At 44.1% G+C, this 25,149-nt stretch overlaps 1 protein-coding gene across 3 annotated transcripts in view; it reads right to left on the reverse strand.

The window, feature by feature from the left end:
• The window catches only part of LOC146809824 (uncharacterized), a 387,952-nt gene that overhangs the window by 328,316 nt on the left and 34,487 nt on the right, over nucleotides 1-25,149 (reverse strand). For 2 of the 3 annotated variants that reach the window (XM_085616678.1, XM_085616680.1), the window contains exon 2: nucleotides 4,695-4,887. In XM_085616678.1, the coding sequence (XP_085472804.1) occupies nucleotides 4,695-4,718 (24 nt within the window). In that variant the 5' untranslated portion in view covers nucleotides 4,719-4,887. Of the gene's footprint in view, nucleotides 1-4,694; nucleotides 4,888-17,014; nucleotides 17,114-25,149 lie in introns of all 3 variants that reach the window. The other variant, XM_085616679.1, reaches the window with a different exon arrangement.

The following is a 25,149-nucleotide window of genomic DNA, read 5'->3' on the forward strand; positions in this document are numbered from 1 at the left end:
CCGCTAATGAACTTAATTAGCGGCAGCTTTGTGTACCCCGTAGGTGTGGTCAAACGCGTGCTATTCCCTCTGGATAGCCGTGGTGCCCCTTCCAGTCGAACCCTAAAAGTGGGTGTTTGACACCAAGGTTTATTTTTGTTATGCTGGAGCTTATTTACAGGACTGATGCTCCGCCCTCTATCTTACTTGTGATAGCTCATAAATATACAGCTGGTACACTGGTCCCATGATATGCACTTCAACACACGAAGGGGGAAAAACAACTGCTGCTTAACACATTTCAAATTCATTCACACAGCAGGCAGCCGGAACACTTGGAAATCATCATCTGGAGTGTTAAACCTATTAAACTATTCACCAAAACATAAGCAGTGGAAATACATTGCTGCTTATTACACAAAAGTCCATCTCAAAATATTAATACAGATTGGACAACCATGCTATTTATGTTGTATGTAGTAATTTAGTACTACAATTTTGTTGGTAATCTGTTTAAAGAGTATCGGGTTGTTCAAGATACATGATTTGCAGCAAAAATATACATACTTACAACATCGGTTAGTTACTTTGTAAAATTAATGGGGAATGTTGTGTTCGTTAAATCACAAAGTTTAATAATTTCCAGAATACATACAGCCATTGCTAAAGAATATTTGAAATTAAACAGGTAAGTGGCATGCAATGATGAGGTTACAAAGGCATTAGGCAAGTGGCCTTCCCATTCTGGTGCTTTGCAGCGATTTTCTTGCTGCTCAAATTGGTGTAATTGCTGACATTTATAAAGGTTTCCTTTGTCTTCATTACCTGATTTTGCTTGCAAACAAGTGTCACTCAGAGTCGTTGAATGTGACTCATGTTTACACTGAAATTATGAAAATGTTACACATAAGTAATCTGAGACCTTAGCAACTACGATTGAAAGGATGATTTTTTTTTTTAATAGCAGAAAACTGAAATTATCTTATACATACATATATTCACATGACACTTGGTAAGGATTAATTAGCTGGAGGATACCCCTCTATATAAATATCAATATGTGCATAGAAGCAGCAATATTTACATGATCGGATGTGCACATTTATCTTGTGGTGAAGAATGCAAAGTTAGCAGGCATTCACTCCACTACATATGCACCGTTATGTACATAAAAGCAGCAAATATGACATTGTCTTATATATACAAGTATATTTTGGTACAATATAATTTTTTTCCCATATATAAATGTATCTGCTCATAACAGAAAGCATAGTTCAATGCACAACGACAAATGTATAATGACAACTTCGTCTCTATGCCATGAGAAGGATAGTTTCTCATGTCCGAGAATAATGAGAACACTGTTGTGTTGGGAAAATAGTTGCATGTAGGTAAGAGACAGCTCGACTAATCTTCTGAAGTTAAGATGGTTGTTGACGGATCTTATGTGCGTGGGTAGTGAATTCGATATTTTGACTACTTGAACCGAGAAAGATGTTCCACCCATGTTTTTTTTCTTGTATGTAGGAAAGTTGAGGCGGGGAGCCATTCTCAAGCGAAGGTACCTTTGTTGTATGTGTTGATTTTCTTCCTGATGAAGAGTGGACCTTTGCAATATATTGCTTTATGTATGATACAAATCAGCTTGATGGTGGATCTTCTGGCAACTGGTAACCAGTGTAAGGCTTTCAAGGCAAGGGAGTTGTGTGCTTGTAGCTTTATATGTAGGAGTAGTCTGTCAGCAGCATTCTGAATTCTCTGTAATCATATAGTTGACCAATGTGACCCGTGATACAGACAATCAGGGCCGGACTGGCCGTAGCGGGCACCGGGCAGTCCCCCGGTGCGCCGCACGGGTGGGGGCCGGTTTTGGGCCCCTAGGGGCCGTTTTTGTTACAGGGCCGTTTTTGCAGCATAGCTGCAAAATCGGCCATGTAACAAAATCGGCCGAAAACCGGCCCTGGCAAAGAGCTCGGCGGCACCCCTAAGCCGGCCGGCCGGCCGAGCACTTTGCCAGGGCTGGTTTTGGTTCCCAGTCCGGCCCTGCAGACAATTAGCATAATCCAGTCCAGAGATAGTAGCTTGAACCTTGTGAGGGAATACAAGGTGCTGAAAGACGTGTTGCACTGTTTTCACTGTGTAAAAACTTGATTTGGCTACCTTATCCACTTGTGCATTCATTGACAGATTGGCATACATGTTAATTTCGAGGTTTCTTAGCTAGCATATATTTTTAAGGGTGATCCTAGATCATCAAGCCACGCACAAAGAGGGTCATAGGGTTTCCAGTCGACACAGGTGAGAATTTCAGTTTTGGAAGCATTCAATTTGAGGTGGCTTCATGTCATCCAATGGTCAACCGCCCATTGGATGACATGGGCAGCTGAATATATTTGTTCTTCCAATGTCCTTTTGGTTCTCCCATTTAAGAAACATCAGTGTAGTGTATTATAGCAGGTGAAGTGAAACCCATTGATCAGTTGTGGTAATTAGTATATATAGATGTTGAAAAAATGGGTGAGATGATTGAGTCTTGAGGGACTCCTGCTTCAGCGAAGTATGGTTTGGAAGAGAAAGGAGGAATATGTATAATAGTTGTTAAATGGTGTAGGTACGATGTGATCCAAGCAAGAGCTGTGCCCTCTGTGGTCTCTATTCAGGCTTCCTAAAGGCTTTGCGTTAGTGTGTCATGATCCACGGTGTCAAAGGCTGCCGAACGTCCAAGAGAAGAAAGGCAGTAACCCTGTTCCGGTATTTTGTGCTTTTAAGATCACGCAGTGCTTAATATTAAGAAAAATTAGTGCAAGTACCCAAAACTCTGATCAGTAGCCCATGGGTGGTGCAAATACATACTTCTGTGCTGAATACCAAGGCTGGTAGCCTTAAATCTACTTTATGCCCTTTTAATTCACAACCAGGCACTCCCTGCCCCTTCACCTTAATCTTGCAGTTTCCCGCTTTTTACCTTTGTGGCGTTTTTTTAATAGTTTTTCTCTTCCTCCGTCTGCTTTCTCCCTTTGTGATGGTTTTTCCGTATTTCTCTTCATCTGTCTTTCTGATTTATGTGTTTCCCCTCTCTTGTCTCTGTAAACGTTGGATGGGAAACAAATATGTGCCGGTCCCCAACAATGGGTGCTGGTGGCTGCCACTGGCAACCACTGGCTATAATGAAGCACTGAAGTCATCCCAGATAGAGATTAGGGCTGATTCAGTGCCTCTTCCTGGACGGAATCCGGGTTGATATTAAGAAAGTATGGCATTGTCTTCAGTGAATTGTGACATCTGGGCAGAAGCTGCTCTTTCTATAAGTCTAGTGCTGCGCAAACAAATGATGGACGGAATGCTGAATAAATCATACATTCACCCCCAGTAAAGAGATTTGGGTTAAATCCATCCTTCTTTTGCTCACCATGCCACCCCAGTTTTGACCCAGCCATATGCAAATCACTCTTGACCCTGTGCCTCATGGGAACAGTCCAGACCAAACTGCCAAACCAGGTCCTCCCTGGAACGGAAACAAGCATCCTGGGACCGGTTTCTGGGTATTGCATATGGCTGGGTCCAAACTGGGGTGGTGTGGCGAGCAAAGAAATGATGGATTAAACCCAGATTCTTGTGACTGGGGGTGAATGTTTGCATTGTCCAGCATTCCGTCCATTAATTGTTTCTTTTGCAGCTTTCTATAAGTCTAGCCAGGAATAGTCTGTTTACTATGGGTAAGTAGTTGCCGGGTCTTGATTGTCCAGGTTACGTTTTTTAATAATTGCCTTTTGTATGCCTTTATAGAGTCTTCTGGGAAAATTCCTGTTGTTAAGGAGTTGTTGATGAGTGTTCTTATGTGGATGGCAGAATAAGTTGATAGCAGAATGTTTTTAAAGAATTGAGGCTCAGAGGGGCAGCCTGCTTGCTCGCTTTGATGAGACCCAGAAATTCAGTTGGTGATAGTTCTTTGAAAGAGCATAGAGGCTTTGTTTGCCTTTCCCAGATGAAGAAGAGTTGGTACTCATGGATACAATTCATATGATGGGTGGGTGATATGAAATTAATTTTGTATCTATTTCTGTGTAAATCAAGTCTAATTAGGACTCAATAGCGTCCAAAAACATCAAAGTGTCAAGAAACTGGACTAGTCCATAAAAAAGTTACAACTACACTCTGAACTTAGCTTTTCATTCAAACAAAGAGATCTCTCAAATATTTTATTCACAGAGGCAAACCAATCTAGTTGTTTTATCACTTTGGTGCAACAAATTTTATATTTAAAGTTAAAAATGAGGACAAATATGTAGCCAAACTTGCGAATAGAGACATTGCTATATTTGGAGGTACATACAAAAGATAAGCAGCTACATTATACACTTTGGCATAATTTCGCAAATCAATAAGGAAAGTGTTTGTGAGCTGGTAATATCAAGGCAATAGTTATGTACCTCGAGTTGTAGTTTTCAATTTACAACCCTGAAGGCAGCTTTATGTCTTAAGCAGTTTTTTTATCTTGCTAACAATATACATTTCTACATGAAGGAGCCCTACAGCAACACCACAGGCTCTTTCAGAATGAATCCTTTCCTTCTGATCCACAGCGCTCCACAGAGACATGCCTTGTTATCTTTAGATAGCCAACATATGACCATTTTGAACATGTCCACAATCAATATCAAGCAAATCAGCTAGTGACTGCACAGTACGTAAATCCATTAATGAAAGAGGAATACCCGAGGTGATCCTTTCGAAGACATTCTTTTTTCAAGTGACTGGATTACATGGACTGTACCAGGTATAACGTGGTTAGTGGACTCTTCGATGTGTATACGCTCACACAGATGGGTCTGCAGTGACCGGTCTGTAGTTGCCCATAAAGCATTCAGGTGTTTTGTTCATATGCTCCCCATCTCTGCTTTCGGAGTTCTGAAAAACAGAAATATTCAGATTATATACTGCTGAAGGTCCATTATGAGATTATAAAAAAATTATCTTTCAATGACGAGTGTTGTGCATGGAATGCATTCCCTAAATTAATCCATTTGATTTTAAACATTTTAGATATTTCAATATTAAACTCCTCCTTTGGATCCCCAAAGACTGACTTCTAACACATCAGATCAAATGCTAACTATTAAAGCACATCTAACGGTATTTAGAGACACTACAGTTGGTTGCTGCTCATGACTTAAACTTTGAGATGGCTCTAGCATTGACGTAAATTAAGCCTTTTAATCGTGGTTATAATGAGGAATAACAAGGTTGATGAATGAAATCAACCCCAGCCTTAACAAATGTTTAAACGTTGGCATATTAGTTACATCAATTAGGTTTTACAGCACAATTTTTACTTCAGAAAACGGGTCTACAACACAACCTTATACTTCATAAACCTGGTTAACTTAACAGGATAGGAAGACATTACAAACGGTAAAATCAGCAGAAATACCACTTTTCATGTGAGTAGCAGGGATGGAGAGAACATGAGACACTTGTTCAATGGAAACACTACAACACGATCCAGACAAGCAGAGCGAGGCCATGGGAGGTTTGTCGACATGTAGGCTGGTGACACTCATTGAGGAATAATTGTCCTTCTCCCTTCCATTATAAACATTGAAACATGATCGGAGAAGGAGTCGGTTTCTTACTTAGCTGCTCAACAGGAGAGAAATAGTTTGGACAAAGATCCCTATCGCCCCAACACCGCATTTTGAAAAAGGCTGAAATATTTGACTGAGCCATGTCGTATTTCACAACCTAGGTTATAAAAAAGCCCCAAGGAAAGCTCCGAAATATGCAACAATTCAGGAAGGAAGCAATATAAACGAGCCCAAATATACGAGAAGGTCAAAGGGATTTACAATCACCAAAGTATGTTTATTTAGAACAAGGGCGAAACATTGCACACGATTAATTCCATAAAAAGAATGCCAAGATGCTCCTTCATTAACGTAACGTAGACTTGAATCTTCTTCAATACAATCTAACTCAATAAGAACTACTGTTCCATGAATCAGATCCACACAAAAACTTACAGTTATCTCTTCACTGAAAATAGTTTACATTCTCCAATTCGCGAACTCTACTGAGTATCATTCATTGAGCCTGACAGCAAGTCTCTAAATACGCAGAATAGCAAAGGAGAAAGAATACTGACAAGTATGCTATGCAAAATCATTAAAGTCCACATTTACACCGAATAGAACACAGTAATGACACTTTGATGTAGAACACTGAATTAATTGTACATGTTACAATGGGGACCCAGGGGGATCGCGGCGCGATCCAGTGTCCCCCTGGAGTGTTTCGCACGGTGGAATGATCCACAGCGCGTAATGTTTAGGCAGGTAAGGGGCGGGGTCTGGAGCGAGGTTAATTTTAGTGGTGACGGTTGGAGGGAGCGTTATCTCTGAGGCGTTTTGAAGGCATGCGTTTTTTATTGACGCCAGCCTTTTTTCTTCATCATTTATTTGCCAGCCTGGTTTGGGGTAATGTCGGAGTCAGCGGCTGTTAAGGACGCGCTCCGCGTTCTTTATGAGGTGGGCCGCAAGGACCTTTTGCGCCCTGGTGTGTCAGCGTTTTTGGCAGAGAGCGGAAGACGCCTGAATCACGTTGCGGCGCTGGGGGTTACGGAAGCTGTGGCGGCATGTTTACCAGCTTGAAGCCGGATGCAGACAGCGGATGCTCGCGCTGACATGGTACCTCTGCATTTTCAGGACCGAGGCCGTCCTTCACATCGGAGCGGTGGGGGAAGGCGCCACGCTGCTCTTCTCTCTCTGAGTTGGAAACAGGTCAGTTGGGGGCGGTATCCACCCCTCGTGTGGGCTGGTCAAGGAGGCGAGTTCAAGGTAGGGGTGGTGCCACCTCCAGGAGTCCCCCTGCTTCAATTACCCAGGGGAGCAGTGGGAAGGGGAGGGGCTCTGGCGAATGGGATTTTCAGGCATTTGCATTATCCGCTTCCCCTTTTCCTGCTAAGAGGGCGCATTTAAGAGGCAAGGTGCTCAGGAAGAGTGCGCATTCAAATGAGGGAGTGCCTTTAATTAATATAGCGCCTCCTGTTTCTCATGAGGGACGCTCTGCTGTATTGGTGGATTATTCTAGTGACAGTGGGGAAGAGGATGCTGAGATGAAAATGTTGCCCCCCGCGCTTAACAAGTTAATGTTCATAGTAATGCACAGGTTGTGGGACCGGCATTGGATGGAGCCGTTTCCGAGATGGTACTGTCTCCTGTGCCTACAGGCCCTCCTGGGGCAAATTCTGGTTTATACTTAAAAGATCAGGTTACCACTGGCCATTTTGATTTAGCAGAGCCAGCCATGGGTGAGGATGTTCAGGAGCTGTTGGATGATGGTGAAGTTTGCCCAGCAGCGAACATGTTTCTTCACAATTTGCCATGCTGGTTGTTCTTCAGGCATTGAATCTATTTTTCCAGAATCTCGTTCCCCTCCTCGTTTCTCACAGAACTTTTTTGACTCTGCATTAGGGCCACAGCGTGGGCAGTGGGTCTGGGTCGAACATTCCACTCCTTCATCATCTACAGTTGACAGCTCGGCACAAGCTGCTGGCATTGGTAAGTTTGTAACATCTTCTGGCAAGAGCGGCTGGAAGTCTTCATCCTCTACAGTCTCTCAGCTAGCGTCTGGTGTTTCCAGGCTTGTGAATACGAAGCAACGATGACTTGTGACCAATTGGGTGTGCTATGACGGCGGGGTGGGAGATGGGGAAATGCCGGGCAGCAGCAATGCTGAGTCGTTAATACCTGTGGTGCATGCAGATCAAGGGATGGTGGCTGAAAATATAAATGAGGGGTTCTTTGTGGAAAGTTTGGATGTTAATACAAGATCTCTGGGTCACGGACAGGTTTTGTCACAAAGAGGGTCGGGGTCAAACGATTCTTATAGTATTTTTCAGAAGTCAAGAGCGGACACTGCGACGGAGCAAGAACGGCTTCACGGTCATCGTTGTCGGGATGATCCACGGGAGTTCCAGAAGCGTGCTGCTCAGTTGACGTCAGGTAGGCTTCACTGGTGGGCTTCTTGGTTACAAACTTTGGCGGGCAAGCACAACATGCGTTCTGTGGGTGTTGGGGTTTGGCGCAGAAATCGGTTGTCATTAATCCCATCCATAAGAAGCTCCCTTATATGGGTTTAGCTATGCCATTCGGGACACATCTGGCTGATAAAACAAAAAAGATTTAGAAACATGAGTTTGTTGACGTTTTCAAACTCCTGCATAGGGACATTCAAGCTAAGGAAGGGTCTAAGGAGGAGGAATGGGAGCTTGCGAGACATCCCAGAGTACCTAAAAATATTGAAAACTGGACGGCTGCATTTTTAATATATGCGAGCGTTTACTGTGAGAGACACCAAGACAGGTCTGTGGCCATGTTCAAATATACTGACATTATTCGCAAAGCACAATTACAATTTGGTGGTTTTGCATGGCTCAGCTACGGCGAAGAATTCAGGGCTAGAGTCAGTATTTTGCATGACAAACCTTGGGGGGAGGCGGATCAGGAACTTTGGCTTCAGTGGATGTCCTCTACTCAACCGCCTGCGACGACTCATACTGCAAGTGGTCTTCCAATTACTTACCGGCCCTTTCTGCCTCGCCCCGCCCAAATAGGGGCGGGTGGGTTGGGTATAGGACAACTGCCAACAGCTGGATCCTGTTGGAATTTTAACCGGAGGTCCTGCATCACGCAATTTTGCAGGTTCAAGCACGAATGTTCTCAATGTGGAGGGAAACATGCCATTGCCCAGTGTTTTGCCAACCAGAGGTTTGGAGATCAAGGGAGATTGCCAAGAGGTAGGGGTCCAGTTCCTCCGTTTGTTCCAAAGGGCTCATACGCCAATTAAGTTAACACTAATTATACCATGGTTGGAGGAGTATCCTGACTAAGAAATTGCTTCTAAACTTTAATGGGGTTTTAAGGAGGGTTTCAAGATAGGTTACCACGTTCCACATTACAATTAATGGTCTGATAACTTGAAATCTGCCAAAGAATTGCCACATATTGTTCAGAAGAAGCTGGATGTCGAGTTAAAAGCTGGCAGGATAGCCAGTGTCCTTTGCAGACTTTGATGATATCCCCGCTGGGCTTCGTTCCCAAGAAATTGGCTGGAGAATTTAGATTAATTCATCACTTATCGTGGCCGGAGGGCCAATCTATTAATGATTTAATTTCCTCTTCAGACTCTAATGTTTCATATACGTCTGTTGATGACGCCTTACGGATGGTGCGGATGGTGGGGTATGGTGCCGAACTTGCAAAATGTGATATTCAGTCAGCTTTTCACTTGTTGCCTATACATCCATCAGACTTCGAGCTTCTGGGCATTTTTTTAATGAAGCTTTTTACATCGACAGAGTCCTGCCTATGGGTTGTTCAGTGTCCTGTGCTTTGTTCGAAATGTTCAGCACTTTTTTACAATGGTGTTTTTCAGAAAGAAGTGGCCACCAACAGGTTTGTCACTGTTTAGATGACTTTTTGTTTATTGGTAAGGCACAGTTAGATCAGTGTCGCAGAGTTTTATGCATCTTCCAGGACATGGCTGAGGAGTTTGGTGTTCCGCTAGCTCTGGAAAAAACTGAAGGCACTTGTACCAAACTCACCTTTTTGGGTATAGAAATTGATACTGAAGTTATGATGGCTCATTTGCCGGCGGCAAAGGTGAGCGAAATCAGGTACTTTTTGTTGGAGGTTATTGACAGGGAAAAAATTGAACTCAGGCAGGTTCAGCGTTTGTTGGGCTACCTCAATTTTGCTTGTCGGGTGGTCGGGGCTGGCAGAACCTTTTGCAGACAGTTGGGGATGGCAATGCCAGGAGCATTCCTTCCTCATCACAGGATTAGACTCACTAAAGCCATCAAAGAAGATCTCTTGATTTGGCTCAACTTTTTGGATGATTTCAATGGAGTCTCTCTCTTTTTTGTAGAGGATAATACTATTTGGCAGTTTCAGATTTTTTCAGATGCCTCTTGGGCCCATGGTTTTGGTTTGTTTTGGGAGGGGCGTTGGTTTGCGGAGAAATGGCCTTCTCATTGGCTCCAGCAAGGTCGCAGCATTGCTTTTCTTGAATTGTTTCCTCTGATTGTGGCTCTGTTAGTATGCTGCGAGGAGTTTAAAGGATAGAAGTGTTGTTTTCCATACTGATAATATGACTGTGGTGGAGCTCATTGACAATCAAAAGGCAAAAGATGTACGGGTGCTTCGCCTTTTGAGGGTTTTCATGCTGCAGAGCCTTAGATTAAATATTGTGCTTAGAGCTAAACACATTCCGGGCATTAACTATTCAATTGCAGACGCGTTATCTCGATTCAATTGGCAGAAATTCTGCAATTTGGCGCCGGGGGCGGACAACTTCAAAACTTCGATCCCGCAAGACACCTGGGTGCTGGGGTAATGAGGATCGTCGATTTGGTCGAAAAATCCATAGCTCCTTCTACCAGATGCCTGGACAGAATTTTTAAGTTATGCTAAGTTGCACAGTTTTGATCGGACTTCAGTTGGTAACAAATGTTTTATTTTACAGTTTGTTTTGCATTTGATTAATAAGGGTTTGTCTCATACAACCATTTCCGGGAAATTGGCTGGCATTTCTTTTTATGGTCAGTTGTGGTGGGGTCAAGATTTGGTGGGGGATGTTTTGTTACGACGTATGTTGAAGGGTTTTAGTAGGGAACGTTCTGTTTCTTTGCCTTTGCGTGAACCAGTTACTTTTGCTCTTTTACAGTAGCTTTTATTACAATTACCAGTTTGCTGCTACGACATGTGGGAGGTCTCTAGTTTTAGACTTTGCATGATTTGGTTATTTTTCGGTGCTTTTAGAGTTTCTGAATTGTTAGGTTTGAGGGATCAGATGGGTATTCAGACAGGAGAGGTTCATGTGCAAAGAGGGAAGCTACGGATGCTTTTGAGGAGGTCTAAAACTGACCAACTAGGTAAAGGCACATGGATTCATTTAAACAGTAGTGGCGTGCAGGAATGCTGACGTTGGGGGAATGGGAGTCATCTGTAAGTTCTGCTGATTTTCAACATGTGGCCATATTCTCTCATCGCAATATGAATAGTATTACTAGTGCGCAGTTATTGGCAGTGCTATACAAATCTTTGATATTGCTGGGTAAAAACCCCTTACTTTTTGGGGACTCACTCCTTTCGTATAGGGGCAGCTACTGAAGAGTCTAGATTGGGTTGGGGTTGGGATGGCATTAAAAGGATTGGTAGGTGGAAATCTGATTGTTGTGCTTGTTATATTAGGAAATAATGGCAACTGTTTTGCTTAATTACAGGCTAATTTTGTTTTTCCCTCCAAGGTGGTGTAAAACGTTTGTTATCAACGAAAATGCATACATGGATTATAGGCTATTCTTTCATTAAATGGTCAGCCATCTTCGCAGAACAGCAGATTTACGGCAGAGTGCTTGGACTTCCTAGCAAAGGCCATGATGTTTTATGGTAAGGGAAAGGCGGTATAAGGTGGGAGGGTTTATTTCCCATGCTATCAGAGCTGTCGTCTGCAAGAGGTTTCCCAAATTTATTAATTATCCATTTGGGTGAAAATGATTTAGTCCCATTGTCTGGTTTATCCCTCTTAAAGAGAATGAAATTGGACTTAGCTGTGATAAAGAACAATTGGGTGGGTACGTCGCTGGTTTGGTCAGAGTTTATTTACAGGCACCATTGGAGGGGAGCTCGCAATCATTCTACTATGGAAAAGGCTCGCAGGAAACTAAATCGTGCGATGAACATTTTTTGCCAGGCAATGGGCATTAAGGTTTTGACCCATGATAATATCACAGGTGTTGAGAATCATCTTTTTAGAGAGGATGGGGTCCACTTATCCCAAATGGGTCAAGCATATTTTATAATGGAGTTGAGGGATTTGTTGGCAGGTTTTTGGAATGAAAATCTTTGGTGCTTTGTCGATTCAAGTTACATTTGCTTATAACAAAGCTTTGGGGTGGGGGCCAGGAAAATTCTTTGGTTTTTCTGGGTGGCCTTTTTTTGGGGTTTGGATAGTCTGGAGCGGGCTTATCCTTCCCTCTGGGGTGGGGGAGGGGGGTTGGAAAGCTTGATAAGAAAAATAGAAGGAGGTGAAAATGGAAATGATGGGTTTGTGCAGTTTTATGGGGTATTATCTAAAAAGTCTTGTTGAGAATATTTGGTTTTCTATTTATGACAAATGTTTTAAAGCTTAATGTCAATGTGGTATTCCGATCAACAATGTTTTATTTATGGAAAAGTATTTCTGTTACCAGTCTTAAAAAGTGACCTTTTGTGCTATTTCAAATAACGATGTGTGGGTTGTTGTTTTTACGCGACACACCGCTGTGTATCACACTTCAATATAATTCAATGTAAAATAATGAAGAAAAAGTTTCAAATCAGAAAGCAAAACTAAATACAATGAAATTATTTAAGATGTTGTGGTTTGGGCTTTTTAATGGTCTATTTCTGGGACAATATAAAAGTTCAAAAGGTTTTCTTTTTGAAAGAAAAATAATAACATGACAAATTCATGCAAAACACTATTTTGTTTAAAAAAATGATTTGATCCAAATAAAGTGGACACATTGACTGCCACTGAAACAAGCACTGGCAAAGCCAATATGTCTCGCATTGTAGACTTGTTAGCTATGCCAATGCTTTTTGTTGATGCAGAGTTGGTGAATTTTTAAATCAAATTTGGGAAACGGGAGCATTAACAGCATAATGCTTCCTGCAAATCATAAAATGACCGTATAGGCTTAGATAAATATAGATTTTTTGTAATGTGAAGAAACGGCTTTAGTCATTCAGACACATCACTGATCCAAGGCAGGTTAATTAGTTATGCATCTAAGAATGTTTTTGCATTGAAAGAACCAAACCCCAAAAAGCTTCATATTAATTACACTTCTGTCGTCCAAAGTAACTGAAGCTTCTCCTTCCACAGGTTGGGGAGGGATGGGAGATGAGAATTTGAGGTATTCTCGATACGATTATAAATTTACTGAAGTCCAAATTACACACGTTTTGAAACAGTCTTGTGGATGAGTGATATTTGCATGGGTTAAGGTTGCTATTACTTTCAACAAATGAGCTCTGAATAGATATACTGTAATGACAAGAGTCCCTTTTCAAAGTTATTTTTGTAGAGACCCATATGAGCTAGAGTGGTGATGAGTCCACGACCTTAACTGTCATCATGGATGGATTCTCATGTAGGAGTTGTGTGCAATTCTGCTTTAAAAATGTGCTTTCCGTTCCTTTATGGAGAATACTAGAGAACTACGTTACAAGTGTATGAAAAGCAGATCTGCGGCAAGACTGAAAGAGAAATTAAGTTTCAAAGGGAAAAAATACAATCACGCTGTCGCACAACTTGCTTGATCAGCTATGCAAACAAAACATTATTCTGTTGTATAGTAACCAAGAACTGGTGCCAGGCTGCAGAACTCCAACTAGCAGTAAGCCTATTATACTAGGAAAACTGTAACGCAGCAATAATTCCAGGCTGGAAACTGTCACCTAGTAAAGGAATGTGGTATTGTACCCTTGAAATTCCGTGAAGTTTCCAGTCAGCACTACACCTAGTAACAGTCTGTGGTACTGCATCTTTGTAATCCTACCATGCAGGAGACAACCACCAAGCAGCGCCAGTTGTAGAGTACACTTGTGTTTTAGCAATGATGATAGGCCGCAAAAGCAGCATCAAATAACGGTGTCTGCATCCTTGTCTTTGCAAAGATGGCGCCAGAAAAAAAAAAAGATGCAAAACTGGTACAAGATTGATTATTCTTTTGTTGGGGTGAAGACATGAAATAACAGTGTTTCCTTTCAAATACTGAATAGGGAAAGTGATCATATGTCAGCTGTTATGGTCTTTCAACTTTCTGGATTTTCTGATGAATAATATACAGCCTGTTCCAGTCTGTGAATGAATTGTGAAAGCAGCAGCAGAAGTATTGAGATGGGACCTGAAGGACAGAGAAGGCCTCGGATTGGTCTATAATAGAAAGAGTATTGTTCGTGAGTCATACACTCAAGGCTCTGGTTAAAAAAAGAAAAACACACAGCACAGCAGTAACGGAGAAGTGGGTTTCTGCGGAACCAGTTTAGAGATGCAAATGTGCTCTGAGAATGCAAACTAGTAGCTGTAAAGGGCAGCTCGGGGCTGGAGCTGCGGAGCTTCCTCCAACATCCTAACAGACGTTGGAGGAAGCGCCACAGCTCCGAACAGTCTATAAGATGCTAGCGTAAAAATCCCCACAAACCATATTAGGTGTATTTAAAATCAAGAGAGAATCAGTAACCCTTTGAGTGATTTTGCTGCCAAAGGTGCTGCGCTTATAAATTAGGACTGAGGAAATCCTAAGGAATAAGAGAGATCTATACCTATCACGAGTGAGGACTTAATGTGGCATGCGGCATACCCCAAACATTTCTAGGCACAGTCCATGGTCCATTTTAAGATGTTGAAGGAAATGTTATTTTTGACATGAGGAAGGTCAATACCCAAATATTTTGTCCTCAAGAAGGTGGTTGAAATCTTTGTAAAGCCACCGAAAGGCATCAATTTATTCCATATGCTGAATCTGACTTGAACAATGGACCAGAGATGAAGAATATTCACTTCATAAGGACTCCTGTTTGATAAGAAATAACGGATCAGCATTTCTAACAGATTTGGTAATATTGTTTCTCAGGGAGCTCCCATTTAATCATTGCTTTTTAGGTCTCGCCTAGCGTTGCAGCGCGAATGCACTGCCATCGCATTGTGAGGCATGCAGTATATACTGTAGTGTGGAAGCTCCGCCCACTCTCTGCCTTTTGTCTCAAATGCTGCCTTCCGATTGGTTTCAGGGTTGTTAGTACCTCCTCATTCATCATTTGTATCCTTCCACTGCTATTGGCCCCTTTACTCCTAACACTATTTTCTTTTATGTCTCGGCTAGCGCTGCAGCGCAAATGCGCTGCCATCACTTTGCGAGGCATGAAGTATATACTGTAGAGTGGAAGCTTCGTGGAAGCTCCGCCCACTCTGTGCCCATTGGCTTTTTTTCTTCCTCGTCTCCCCACCCCACCGCCCCCTTCCTCAGTCTGTGACTTCTCACCTTCCCCCACTCCCCAGTCCCATTTGTGTTTTCGTGCCTGCCGGCACTTCCGTTTCCATCCTTATTATTGCCACCTTGAAATATGCAAGTTCAAGATGCGTGCTGTACAAAAGTTTCTCTTGTTTAATGAACTAGATTTTAATGTTACTCTAAATATAATAAGACTCTAGGCAACATTCGGGCAACTGACGCCTCTTAGTTAACAAATTGCATTGTTGTTGGGCGGGAGGAGAGGCACTGTTTTAACTCAAGCTTAAAACGAGCACTTTTAATACCTTCCTCTCAATTCAGTGCTATAATCTTGTGTACTGAGGTGACGCACTAAAGAAATGAACTTTTTTTAATTCTGAAGAGACATTATCGCACATTTACATCATGTTTACTGTATGATTAACATGCCGATCATTTTCACGGCTCGCCCACTGGCTCGTATACGCTTGGCTCATATCCGGCTGGCTCTACCTACTAATTAATATATTGGCTCACGCACCTCTAACAAAGAGAGATGAATGGATACATGACAGTGAGCCCGGTAGATGGTAGAGAAATAGACTGGTACAGACAAAGTCATTCTCCATTGCCTCACGTCAGAATCATCACTTTCAATAACCTGGAAATCTGCCGGCAACTCCCGCATGCCTCAACCTCATCCCCCTCACCTATTCTTAGCAGAAGCGGCAGATTCTGAGCTGTGCCCTGCTGGTGCAGAGGAGCACAGCAGAGTCTGTAGAAGCGCTGGGATCCCTAGCCTCTCTGGGCGGACACCTTAGCCTTCCGGGTACATTCACACTCAGGATAAATTAATACATTTTGTTCTGTGCTTTAGTCGCCCCTCTTTGAGCACTGTCTGGTCGATGGAGCTCTGTGTTAATAAACACATTCAGAGAGGTGGTTGTGTACAAACAAACAACAGCCACAATACCGTACGTTTTGAACGTGTAGTTAAATACCTGCTCATGGAGTGCCTCATTGGCTTATCATTCCATGGCACCACCAAAATTACATTTGGACACATTTGCTCAACTGTAAAAAGCTCCCTTCTATGGGTCATTTAACAACTTTGGGCTTTGGGGTTAGGTAACCTACTTTGGATGCTGTGTAAAAGAGTAAGTACGCAAATTAATGCAATGAAACTAAGCAACCAATACTGTCTAAAACACTGTAAAAACTGACACACATTCTGGCATTTTGTTTAGGTAATGTCAATTGTCTCATAGATGCGAGTAAAGTACTCTTAATATCTTAATGAAATCTACACACTTTTAACTAATAGCACCGGGCGACCTTTGACAACTAGGCAATGAATACATTTTCAGGTACCGCCGAAGCCCCCCTGCCCCCGCCCCCTTGGCAAACTTAATTGCCTCCCAGTGTTTGGGGGATAACCAAGACGCAGGAGAGTGAGTCAAATAGTCTAGAAAAAGAAAGAGAAACCGGGATTCGTTCCCATGCTCCGATCCCGATCGCGTTGGTTAGTCTGTAAGCACTACTTTTATTAATGAGTTTCGCATTAGTAAAGCACCACGGTGTGCATGTGTGGTGACATGAGGTACGTGCCAAGCAATTGTTGACACAATCCACACTTTGCGTCTTTTTCAATATATTTATTACGAAGTGCAGGACCTTTCCAAGGGATTTTGCACACTACATACATTCACTCCAAAAATAAAATGTGTAGGTAAAAAACATTGCCATTTACAACGTCAATAGCTCTAACTCACAAATGCAAGACCTATTTGCATTGCAAATGCTTGTTACTTCTGTCATTGTGTGACTTGCTGCTTTAATATTGTTGGGGGATGCAAGAAGGAATTGTTTTTTAACTTATGTGAGGGGATACTGCTTTTAACCAATACAGTTTTTCTACATGTACTATGATGATATGACACAATTGTTGGGTAGGTACACATGAGGTTTATGATATTAAAGCTTTATGTAAACCTTTACCTTGGTGGTATGTGTTGATAGAGAGCAGGACCTCAAGTGGACGTGGGGAGGATTGACTGAGTATGGTTCTGAACTTTTCCACATGAGCCTTGAGAAAGTCTGTTGGGACAAAACATGTGAAGGATGTAGTGATGTATAATTTTGTATCTACTTATCAGAAAGCGGCATTAAATGTTAAACCAAGAAAAACGTGTGAACTATTTGATTCAAGCACAAACTTATTAGAGTGCTCAGATATACACTTTTTCCAACTATTATTAGCCAAGACCATAGACTCTAAAGCTTTAATGTTACCCCTAGAGAGCGGGGTAATAGGGACCATGGCTGCACCTATTCTTGACCATAGTCTATTGAAGCAATTATCCCACCCAATACTGTTTATTAGATGTGCAGCAACTGTGTACCCACTGCTATCTTTATTTGCAGGCGTCATTATTTCATGTGTCCAGCCTGATCACATTCTAGGCCTGGTCTCTGTCTGCAAGAATGCTCTGCTCAGCAGGAGAGTCTCCAGATTTACAGAAACTACAGCAGGTTGCACCCAACTATTTATGAAATGAAATGAAAAATGAAATGGAAAAAAAAGCCACTGCTCAGAGAAATCAGGAAGACAGACAAGAATCTGTGCTCCTTCAAGGCACTCCTTTCCTTAACAACCGATGCTGGAGGCCTCACCTTGTACCCCCTGACATCTACCTAATGGCAGATGCAGTCGGAGTCATTCACAGCCCAATGTATCAGAAAGGGTCTTGACCCTTCTACGGAAAGCCTGTCTCCCCTTTCATTGTCATAGTACCTGGTGCTCCCCCTCCCATCTAATAGATACCAGCAACACATATATGCTGTCTGGAGAAAGAAAACTCACCTTCAGCTTATACTCTGGTCTAGACTGTCTGCTTCCAAAATGGAAGCCGCAGGCCTGTTTTGTTCATGCATGGCACACTATTAATCTAAGCACACACACATTTACAACGCACAGAATGTCTGCATTCAGGATCCTGGGTTCTTCGTGAACAGTGGAGCCTCTTAGATGAATAGACCAGTAGGCATGCATTAATGTACCATAGGTAAGGCCTATTACTATAATTCAGGAACACAGTATGCTGCCATCACCGCGCTCCACGCATGATACCTGTGACAGGGAAGGTAGTTCTTTGATACTATGAGAGTGCACACCTTGAGGTTCAGAACATTGTCCAGAACAGAGTATTGTCAAACACTAGGCCTGGGTCAACACATGCACCCAGAATTAGTATGCGCATGACCAAAAATCTAAATATAGGATCAAAAGGTGTTGGGAAGGAAAAGTCTTCTGCATGGTAAAGGACGTGTACCCCTGACCTGACTGTCCGACTGCACTGTTGTCTGGATCCCTAATGCAGATTTTTGTTGTTATAGGCAAACACAGATCTGGCAAGTGCGCCATGTCACAGGCCTGTCTCATGGATTGCGGTCAAATTGGACCAGGAGGGGCGCCCAAAGCACTACCCTTAGAGTGTTGGAGGGCTGCAGCATGACCGCGGTGGTAACAGGATACCGTGTAGTGAAAAGGTTCTTTTACCCTGTGTCACTGGAATGAGGCCTACAGGCTCACTCGCATTTTTAAAGTTCCGTGGCTGTGTGCTGAACCTATCCGTAGCAGAGTGTGTATTGGCAAATAGCGCACCACGGTACAATACAGAGAAGCTATTGTACTGAACAGTGCGCACAGATTGAATGTGTGTGCTGACTGCATGTGTGCATGCGGTGGCACAATACATGGAGGCAACAAAGCTGGACAGTATGGGCCAGATGTAAGAGCAAGTCATTTTGCGATTCGCAAATTGCGCAAAATTACATGTACAACAGTGTCAGAGTCACTGCTAGTGATTCTCAATGGGGTCGCACATTGCATACCTCATCAATATTCATGAGGCACTAGCAATTTGCGACAACATTGAGAATGGCTAGCCCTCCCAGGTATGGTGGCCTGCTGGGCTCAGCAGACCTTCATGTCTGGGACTGCTTTTAAATAAAGCAGTTTTTTTAAATGCAGACCATATTCTATAAAGGAAAACAGGATGCATTTTTTTAAAAATGAAACTTTTTCGTTTCGTTTTTTAAGGGCAGGTAGTGGTTCCTGAGAACACTGCCTGCCCCTAAAAAATATTTTCCCCTGCATTTGCAAAGGGGAAGGGGTCCCCGGGGAAGAGGGCGGTAAATTGCGAGGAAAACATTCTCACATAGGGTAGCGAGTCGCAATTAGGAAGGGACGCCCTTGGAACATCCTTTCCTAATTGTGAGTCGCAAATCCTATTTAGCAAGTTGCAAATAAATTGCAACCCGCTAACTATGGTTTGTACATGGTCCTGTAGGTTTTTGCTTGCGCAAACAGGTCACAACCCCGTTTGCGCATGCAAATACGGGTCGTAAATCTGGCCCTATATGTGCTGTATGCGCTGTGTAAGTACACTGAGCACAAGCGTGCCTGCAGTGGTACATTACATTGAGGACCCTGGATTCCATTTTGGGAAGTCAAGGCCTGCCTGCTGAAGACATGAGGAGTAGAGGAATACCTTCCCCTAAGAGAGAGTTGTGTATTGTGGGAGAAAGAGACTTCCCCTCTAAGCTACAAAAGGATGCTCTTTGATTCAGTGACAGATCACAGGGAAGGGGCCTGGACACATCTCAAGAAGCAGATGGGGCTGATAAGGGAATCCTAAAGAGTGGGGGCTTGGAGCCCAGGATTAACCTTTTGATAAAAATATCACTGGGGCTGACATCCAGGTGTGAATTCTACTCACTCCCATGGTCTGTGTTGTGGGACTATCAGCTTCAGAATCTTTCCTGCTGTGACTAACAGCCTTTCAAGAGGAAAGAAGAGAAAGAAAAATGTACACTTCAAAAGAAGCAGAACCCCAACATATAATTTAAATTCGATTTAGTGTCTGGATATGGACTATAACAAGGAAAGTACCGCCGTGGGCGGATACAAAAAGTGAATGACACTTGCATCTGGCAATGGCTGAAAGAGGCTGTACAGAAGCAATATATAGCTAAAATGGGTAAAACCAAACCCTATACATTTTTGTTGATAACATGAGCCCACAAAAATAAGTGCTGTCTCTCGCCAGACCGAACAAACACTGACAAAGCCAACAGGTTTGACTTTCATGTGGTAAAGCATGAAAAAAAGAATGTATACTATGCTAATGGTGGTAGCAAGAATAGTGGTGGTATTTCTTGTGGTATGAATGGTGGAGACAGAAATAATGGTAACATTGATGGTAGTAGTCATAATGATGTCGACGACAGTAATAGAGCGCATGTTTGAAATGTTCACTGTAATGGTAGTAATGTTGAGGGCAGCTAGGGGGAGGGAGATAAGGAAAAGATTAAACAAATGAGTGAGGGGCGGTAGAGAGATGGGCAGAAGATAGCTCTGCTACGGAAGAGGAGGCGGAGACAGAGAACAAACAGAAGAGGTGCTAGCGTGAAAAGAGCCACATGGTGCTATTATTTGTACAGAAGTGACCGACTGGATCACAAAGTGGAGAAACAACAATGCAACAGTATCACAGCAGTCGCCGGGCGCCTGCAGAAAATAAACACAGGGCCTGATGCATTTATTTTTAAACAAGACCAGCTGGAGCTCAAAGTAGCAGCATCAAAGGAGCCTACTCTTGCATTCAAAGAATGATCAGCGGGGAGAAAGAAGCAGATGTTGGCCTCTGACGCCTAAAAATTGTTTTTCTTCGAAGTCGTAGCTGGAGCATAGAGATGCAAGAAAGATGACCATGCAAAGAAATTGTAAATGTAAAAGATAGAAAGGTGTGTGCAGCATGCCAGGGCTTCTGGGGAGGAGCGTGGGCGCATATGAATCTACAGCACTACATGCCACAAACAGATGCTTACAGGGCAATTAGCAATTTTTATTCATGGCATGTGTAGCTGTAGATACAAATGCTCTGCATAGACTGTAAAGCAATTCTCCCTTAAGCGGTGGCTAACCCTAGGATGTTGCAGAAGACTGACAAAGTGTATGTGACAAAGCCTGACCATCTAGCTTGTTGACAGGCTGAAACATTCACACAGTAATGTTTAGTAAACAGTTTGAGTGATAGAGCAAGTAGCTGCTTTACATATGTCAGCTACATGAATGTTACCGACGAAAGCCAGAGAAGCTACTTTTTACGTATTTAGTGGGGTCTGAAAAATACAGGCAAAAGACTTTTGACTTTGGCGTAACTAGTCTGTATACATTTAACCAACCAGAGTGCTATACCTGGTTTGGACAGAGTGCGGCCTTTGAGTGGTTTGGAGAAAGAAACAAAGAGCTGCTGTGTCTTTCGGAAGAGCATAGTCCTATCATGTCATTCTGTAATACATTAGCACTCTTTTGACAGCTAATGTATGGAGAGCTTGTTCTGCTACTGACTCTGGATGTGTGAACAACACTGGGAGTTCTATAGTGTATTAAGGTGGAAACTAGAGATCACCTTCGGAGGTAACTTGAGGTTTGTCCCGAGAACTACCCTATTGTGGTAAATTTGGAAAAAATAATCTTTCTGGGTAAGAGCTTGAAGCTCACTGACGCACCTGAGGGATGTGATAGCTACTAAGAAAATTACCTTCCAAGAAAGGGTTGCAAGGGGCATGAGTGTAATGGCTTAAAAAGCTCGGCAATAGGCCTTGTTAGAACAATACTGTGGTTCCACAAAAGAGCCGGTGGGACCCCTGATGGGATACACTGTTTGAGTACCAATATAAACTCTTTAATAACAGGAGCCCTAAAAACACTGTTTTGAAGGTAAGTTGTGACAGCCGCCAAATGAAGCCTAATGGAAGTGTATGCAAGGTCTGACTAGCCAGTGGAGCAGATATCAGAAAATATCCTGGACTGCTGCTTGAAGAAGGGCAATATGTCTAGGAAAACAGTACTGTACAAACCGTTTCCATTTAGCTGCGTAACAAGCTCTGGTGCTGGGCCTGCTGGACTCTTTAATCCTTTCCGTGCGTCGGAAGGCCGAAAGCTGCAACGCACCAGTGCTCATGTGTGTCGGACAACTCCCGGCCGTCCACGCACATGGCACAAGAAACCCCTCTGGTGCGTGCACCAGAGGGATTTCTTTTGTCAAAACACCCTCAGGAACTGGGGAAGAGCTTCCCCAGCTCCGAGGGTGTTCTGATCACTTCTCCGAAATGACGGTCATCACGCATGTCGTGTCGACGTCATTTCGGAGAAACAAAAACTGAAGCTTCCTAGTGAATCTCCCTAGTGGATCCTCAAGCAGGGATCCACCCACTAGGCACCAGGGAGGGGGGAGCGGCCCCTTGGGCAAGGGCTTTTGCTCCCCCCATTATTTTGGGCATAAACAGTCTTTCTGCCACCCCTGGGAGGCAGATGGGGGCAAGAGCCCCAAATCTGCCCCCCCCTCACCCCTGGGGGACATAAAGAGCACTAACAGGGATTTGTTGTTGATGGCGTATTTTGGTTTGGGGGCTGCCCAAGATGGGCAAGCCAATGCCCCCAACCCCGCCTACTGGCACAGTCTTTCTGCCCTGCTTGGGGGGGCAGATAGGGGCAAGGCAGAGAGCGCACTAGCTACTAGGGATTTTTTTGTGTGTACATTTTGGGGTGAGGCTGATCGAGATGGGCATGCCAATGCCCCTACACCCGCCTAATTCCACAGTCTTTCTACCCCGCATAGGAGACAGATGGGCGAATAGCCACCAATCTGCCCCCTAGGGGAGCAGAAAGCCCACTAGGCCCCAGGGATTGTTTTTTATTTATACGTAGGGGCGGGGGCTGTCCGAGATGGGCATGCCAATGCCGCCGCCCACCTGCCTAATTCCACAGTATTTCAGCCCTGCTTGGGGGCCAGATAGGGGCAATAGTCCCCAATCTGCCCCTCCAGGGGGCATAAAGCGCACTAGCCACCAGGGATTTCTTTTTTTTAGTACATTTTGGGGTGGGTGTTGATCGAGATGGGCATGCCAATGCCCCCACACCCGCCGAATTCCACAGTCTTTCTGCCCCCCATGGGTGACAGATGGGCGCAATAGCCCCCGATCTGCCCTCTAGGGGGATCAGAAAGCCCAGTAGGCACCAGGGATTGTTTTTTATTGATACGTAAGGGTGGGGGCTGCCCCAAATGTGCATGCCAATGCCCCACACACACGCCTAATCCCACAGTCTTTCTGCCCTGCTTGGGGGGGCAGATAGGGGCAATAGCCCCCAATCTGCTCCCGGGGGGGGGGCAGAAAGTACACAGGCACCAGGGATTTTTTTTATGTATATAGGGGGGCTGCCCAAAATGGGCATGCCAAAACAATTCCACAATCTTTCTGCCACCCCCCCCCTCCCCCCCCTCCCAGGAGGCAGATGGTGGCAAAAGCTCTTGATCTTCCCCCCAGGGGGATAGAAAGCCCACTAGGCACCAGGGATTTTTATGATTTTTCTTATACTTGGGGGGGGGGGGGAGCTGTTGAGAATGTGCATGCTAATGTGCCCACCGCCCACAAAGGCTTTCTGCCCGCCCCCGGAAGGCAGACCGGGGAAATAGCGGGGTGCAGGAAGCTCACTAGGCATATGTTTATGGGTATGCAAGTGAGAAGCAACATAGGCAAGGGTCGCTCCCCTTTTTTTTAGGCGCATATTTTGGCTGTTTCAGTGATATTTTTATCCTCATCTGCACCCAAGGAGGGGCAGAAAACCACTAGAAACCAGGGTGAGTTTGTGTGTGTTTAAAGTGGAGTTTGGCTGATGGTCTACGTGTACTGACCTTTGGTGGGAATTTTGCTGGCGGTGTGTGTGGACCTGCACTTGGTTAATGGTGTCGGTGGCCTATGCTTGATGACAGAGTGTGGACTGGTGCTTGTCTGGTGGTGTGCGTGGAGTGGTGCTTGGCTGGCGGTGTACGCGGACTGGTGCTTGGCTGACTGTGTGCATGGATGGTGCTTGCTGCAGAGCGGGACTGTCCATAGAGGGCACCAGGCTTTTCCACAGTGGTCAGGAGGGGTGGGCGCATATTTTGTCACAGAGGGCCTATTTTGCAGCAGTGCTGCAATATTGGCCCCCAGTAACTAAAGCAGTAACAGTAGTTTTTACTAGCACACCCCCTCCCCTCCCAGGGTTGGTCGACCAGCAATCTTCCAGGACTGGTTGTTTTTATCAGTCCGCCCTGCTTGGCTTGCGGAGTGCGGGGATGGCGCTTGGCCGGCGGAGTGCGTAGGTGGTGCTTGGCTGTCGGTGTGCATGGATAGTGCTTGGCTGACTGTGTGCATGGATGGCATTTAGCTGACGGTCTGTGTGGATGGCACATGGCTGGCGGTGTGCATGGATGGCACTTGGCTGGTGGTGTGTGTGGTTGGTGGTATGCATGTAGTGACTCTTGGCTGGCGGTTTAGCTTGCATTTTCTTATCCAGAATCCCCCGCAAACCTCAAATTTACTTACAAAGTCACATTTTTCCCACATTTCTGTGTGGGTAATTTGTAGGATCAACGTGCAGGCACAAATTTCCTACAACCCAGCATTCCCCTTGGTCTCCCGAGAAAAAAGATACCTCACTTGTGTGGGTGCCCAAAGTAGCGTCAGCCTAAAAACGTATAAACAGAGTACAAACGGCTGGGTGTTGAGACATTTGTGCCGGCATGGTGATCCCACACAAAAACTTGAGAAAAATTTGATTATTTTCAGCAAAATTTGAGGTTTGCAGGGGATTCTGGGTAGGAAAACATTGGTGGATCCATGCAAGCCATACCTCCCTGGACTCCCCCCGTCTCTAGTTTTCAGAAATGTGTGGGTTTGGTAGGTTTCCCTGGGTGGCCGCTGAGCCCGGGACCAAAAATCCAGGTGACCCCCATACAAAACCAGATCGTCTTGTGATAGGTAATTTTGATGTGTCCACAATACGTTTTCGGCCCTTGCCTGTCGCGGGTACTTGGCCCACCCACACAAGTGAGGTACCATTTTTATTGGGAGACTTTGGGAATGCAAAGTGAGTGGAATTTTGTGTATCCACGCAGATTCCAGCACTTTCCATCACAGAAATGTAAGGAAAATTTGTTTTTTTGTGACCAAGTTTGAGGCTTGTAAGGTATTCTGGGTAACAGAACCTGGTGAGAGCCACATTTGTCACCCCCTCCTGGACC

Source organism: Triturus cristatus, chromosome 7, assembly GCF_964204655.1.
Source record: "Triturus cristatus chromosome 7, aTriCri1.1, whole genome shotgun sequence".
Classification (NCBI taxonomy): Eukaryota; Metazoa; Chordata; class Amphibia; order Caudata; family Salamandridae; genus Triturus; species Triturus cristatus.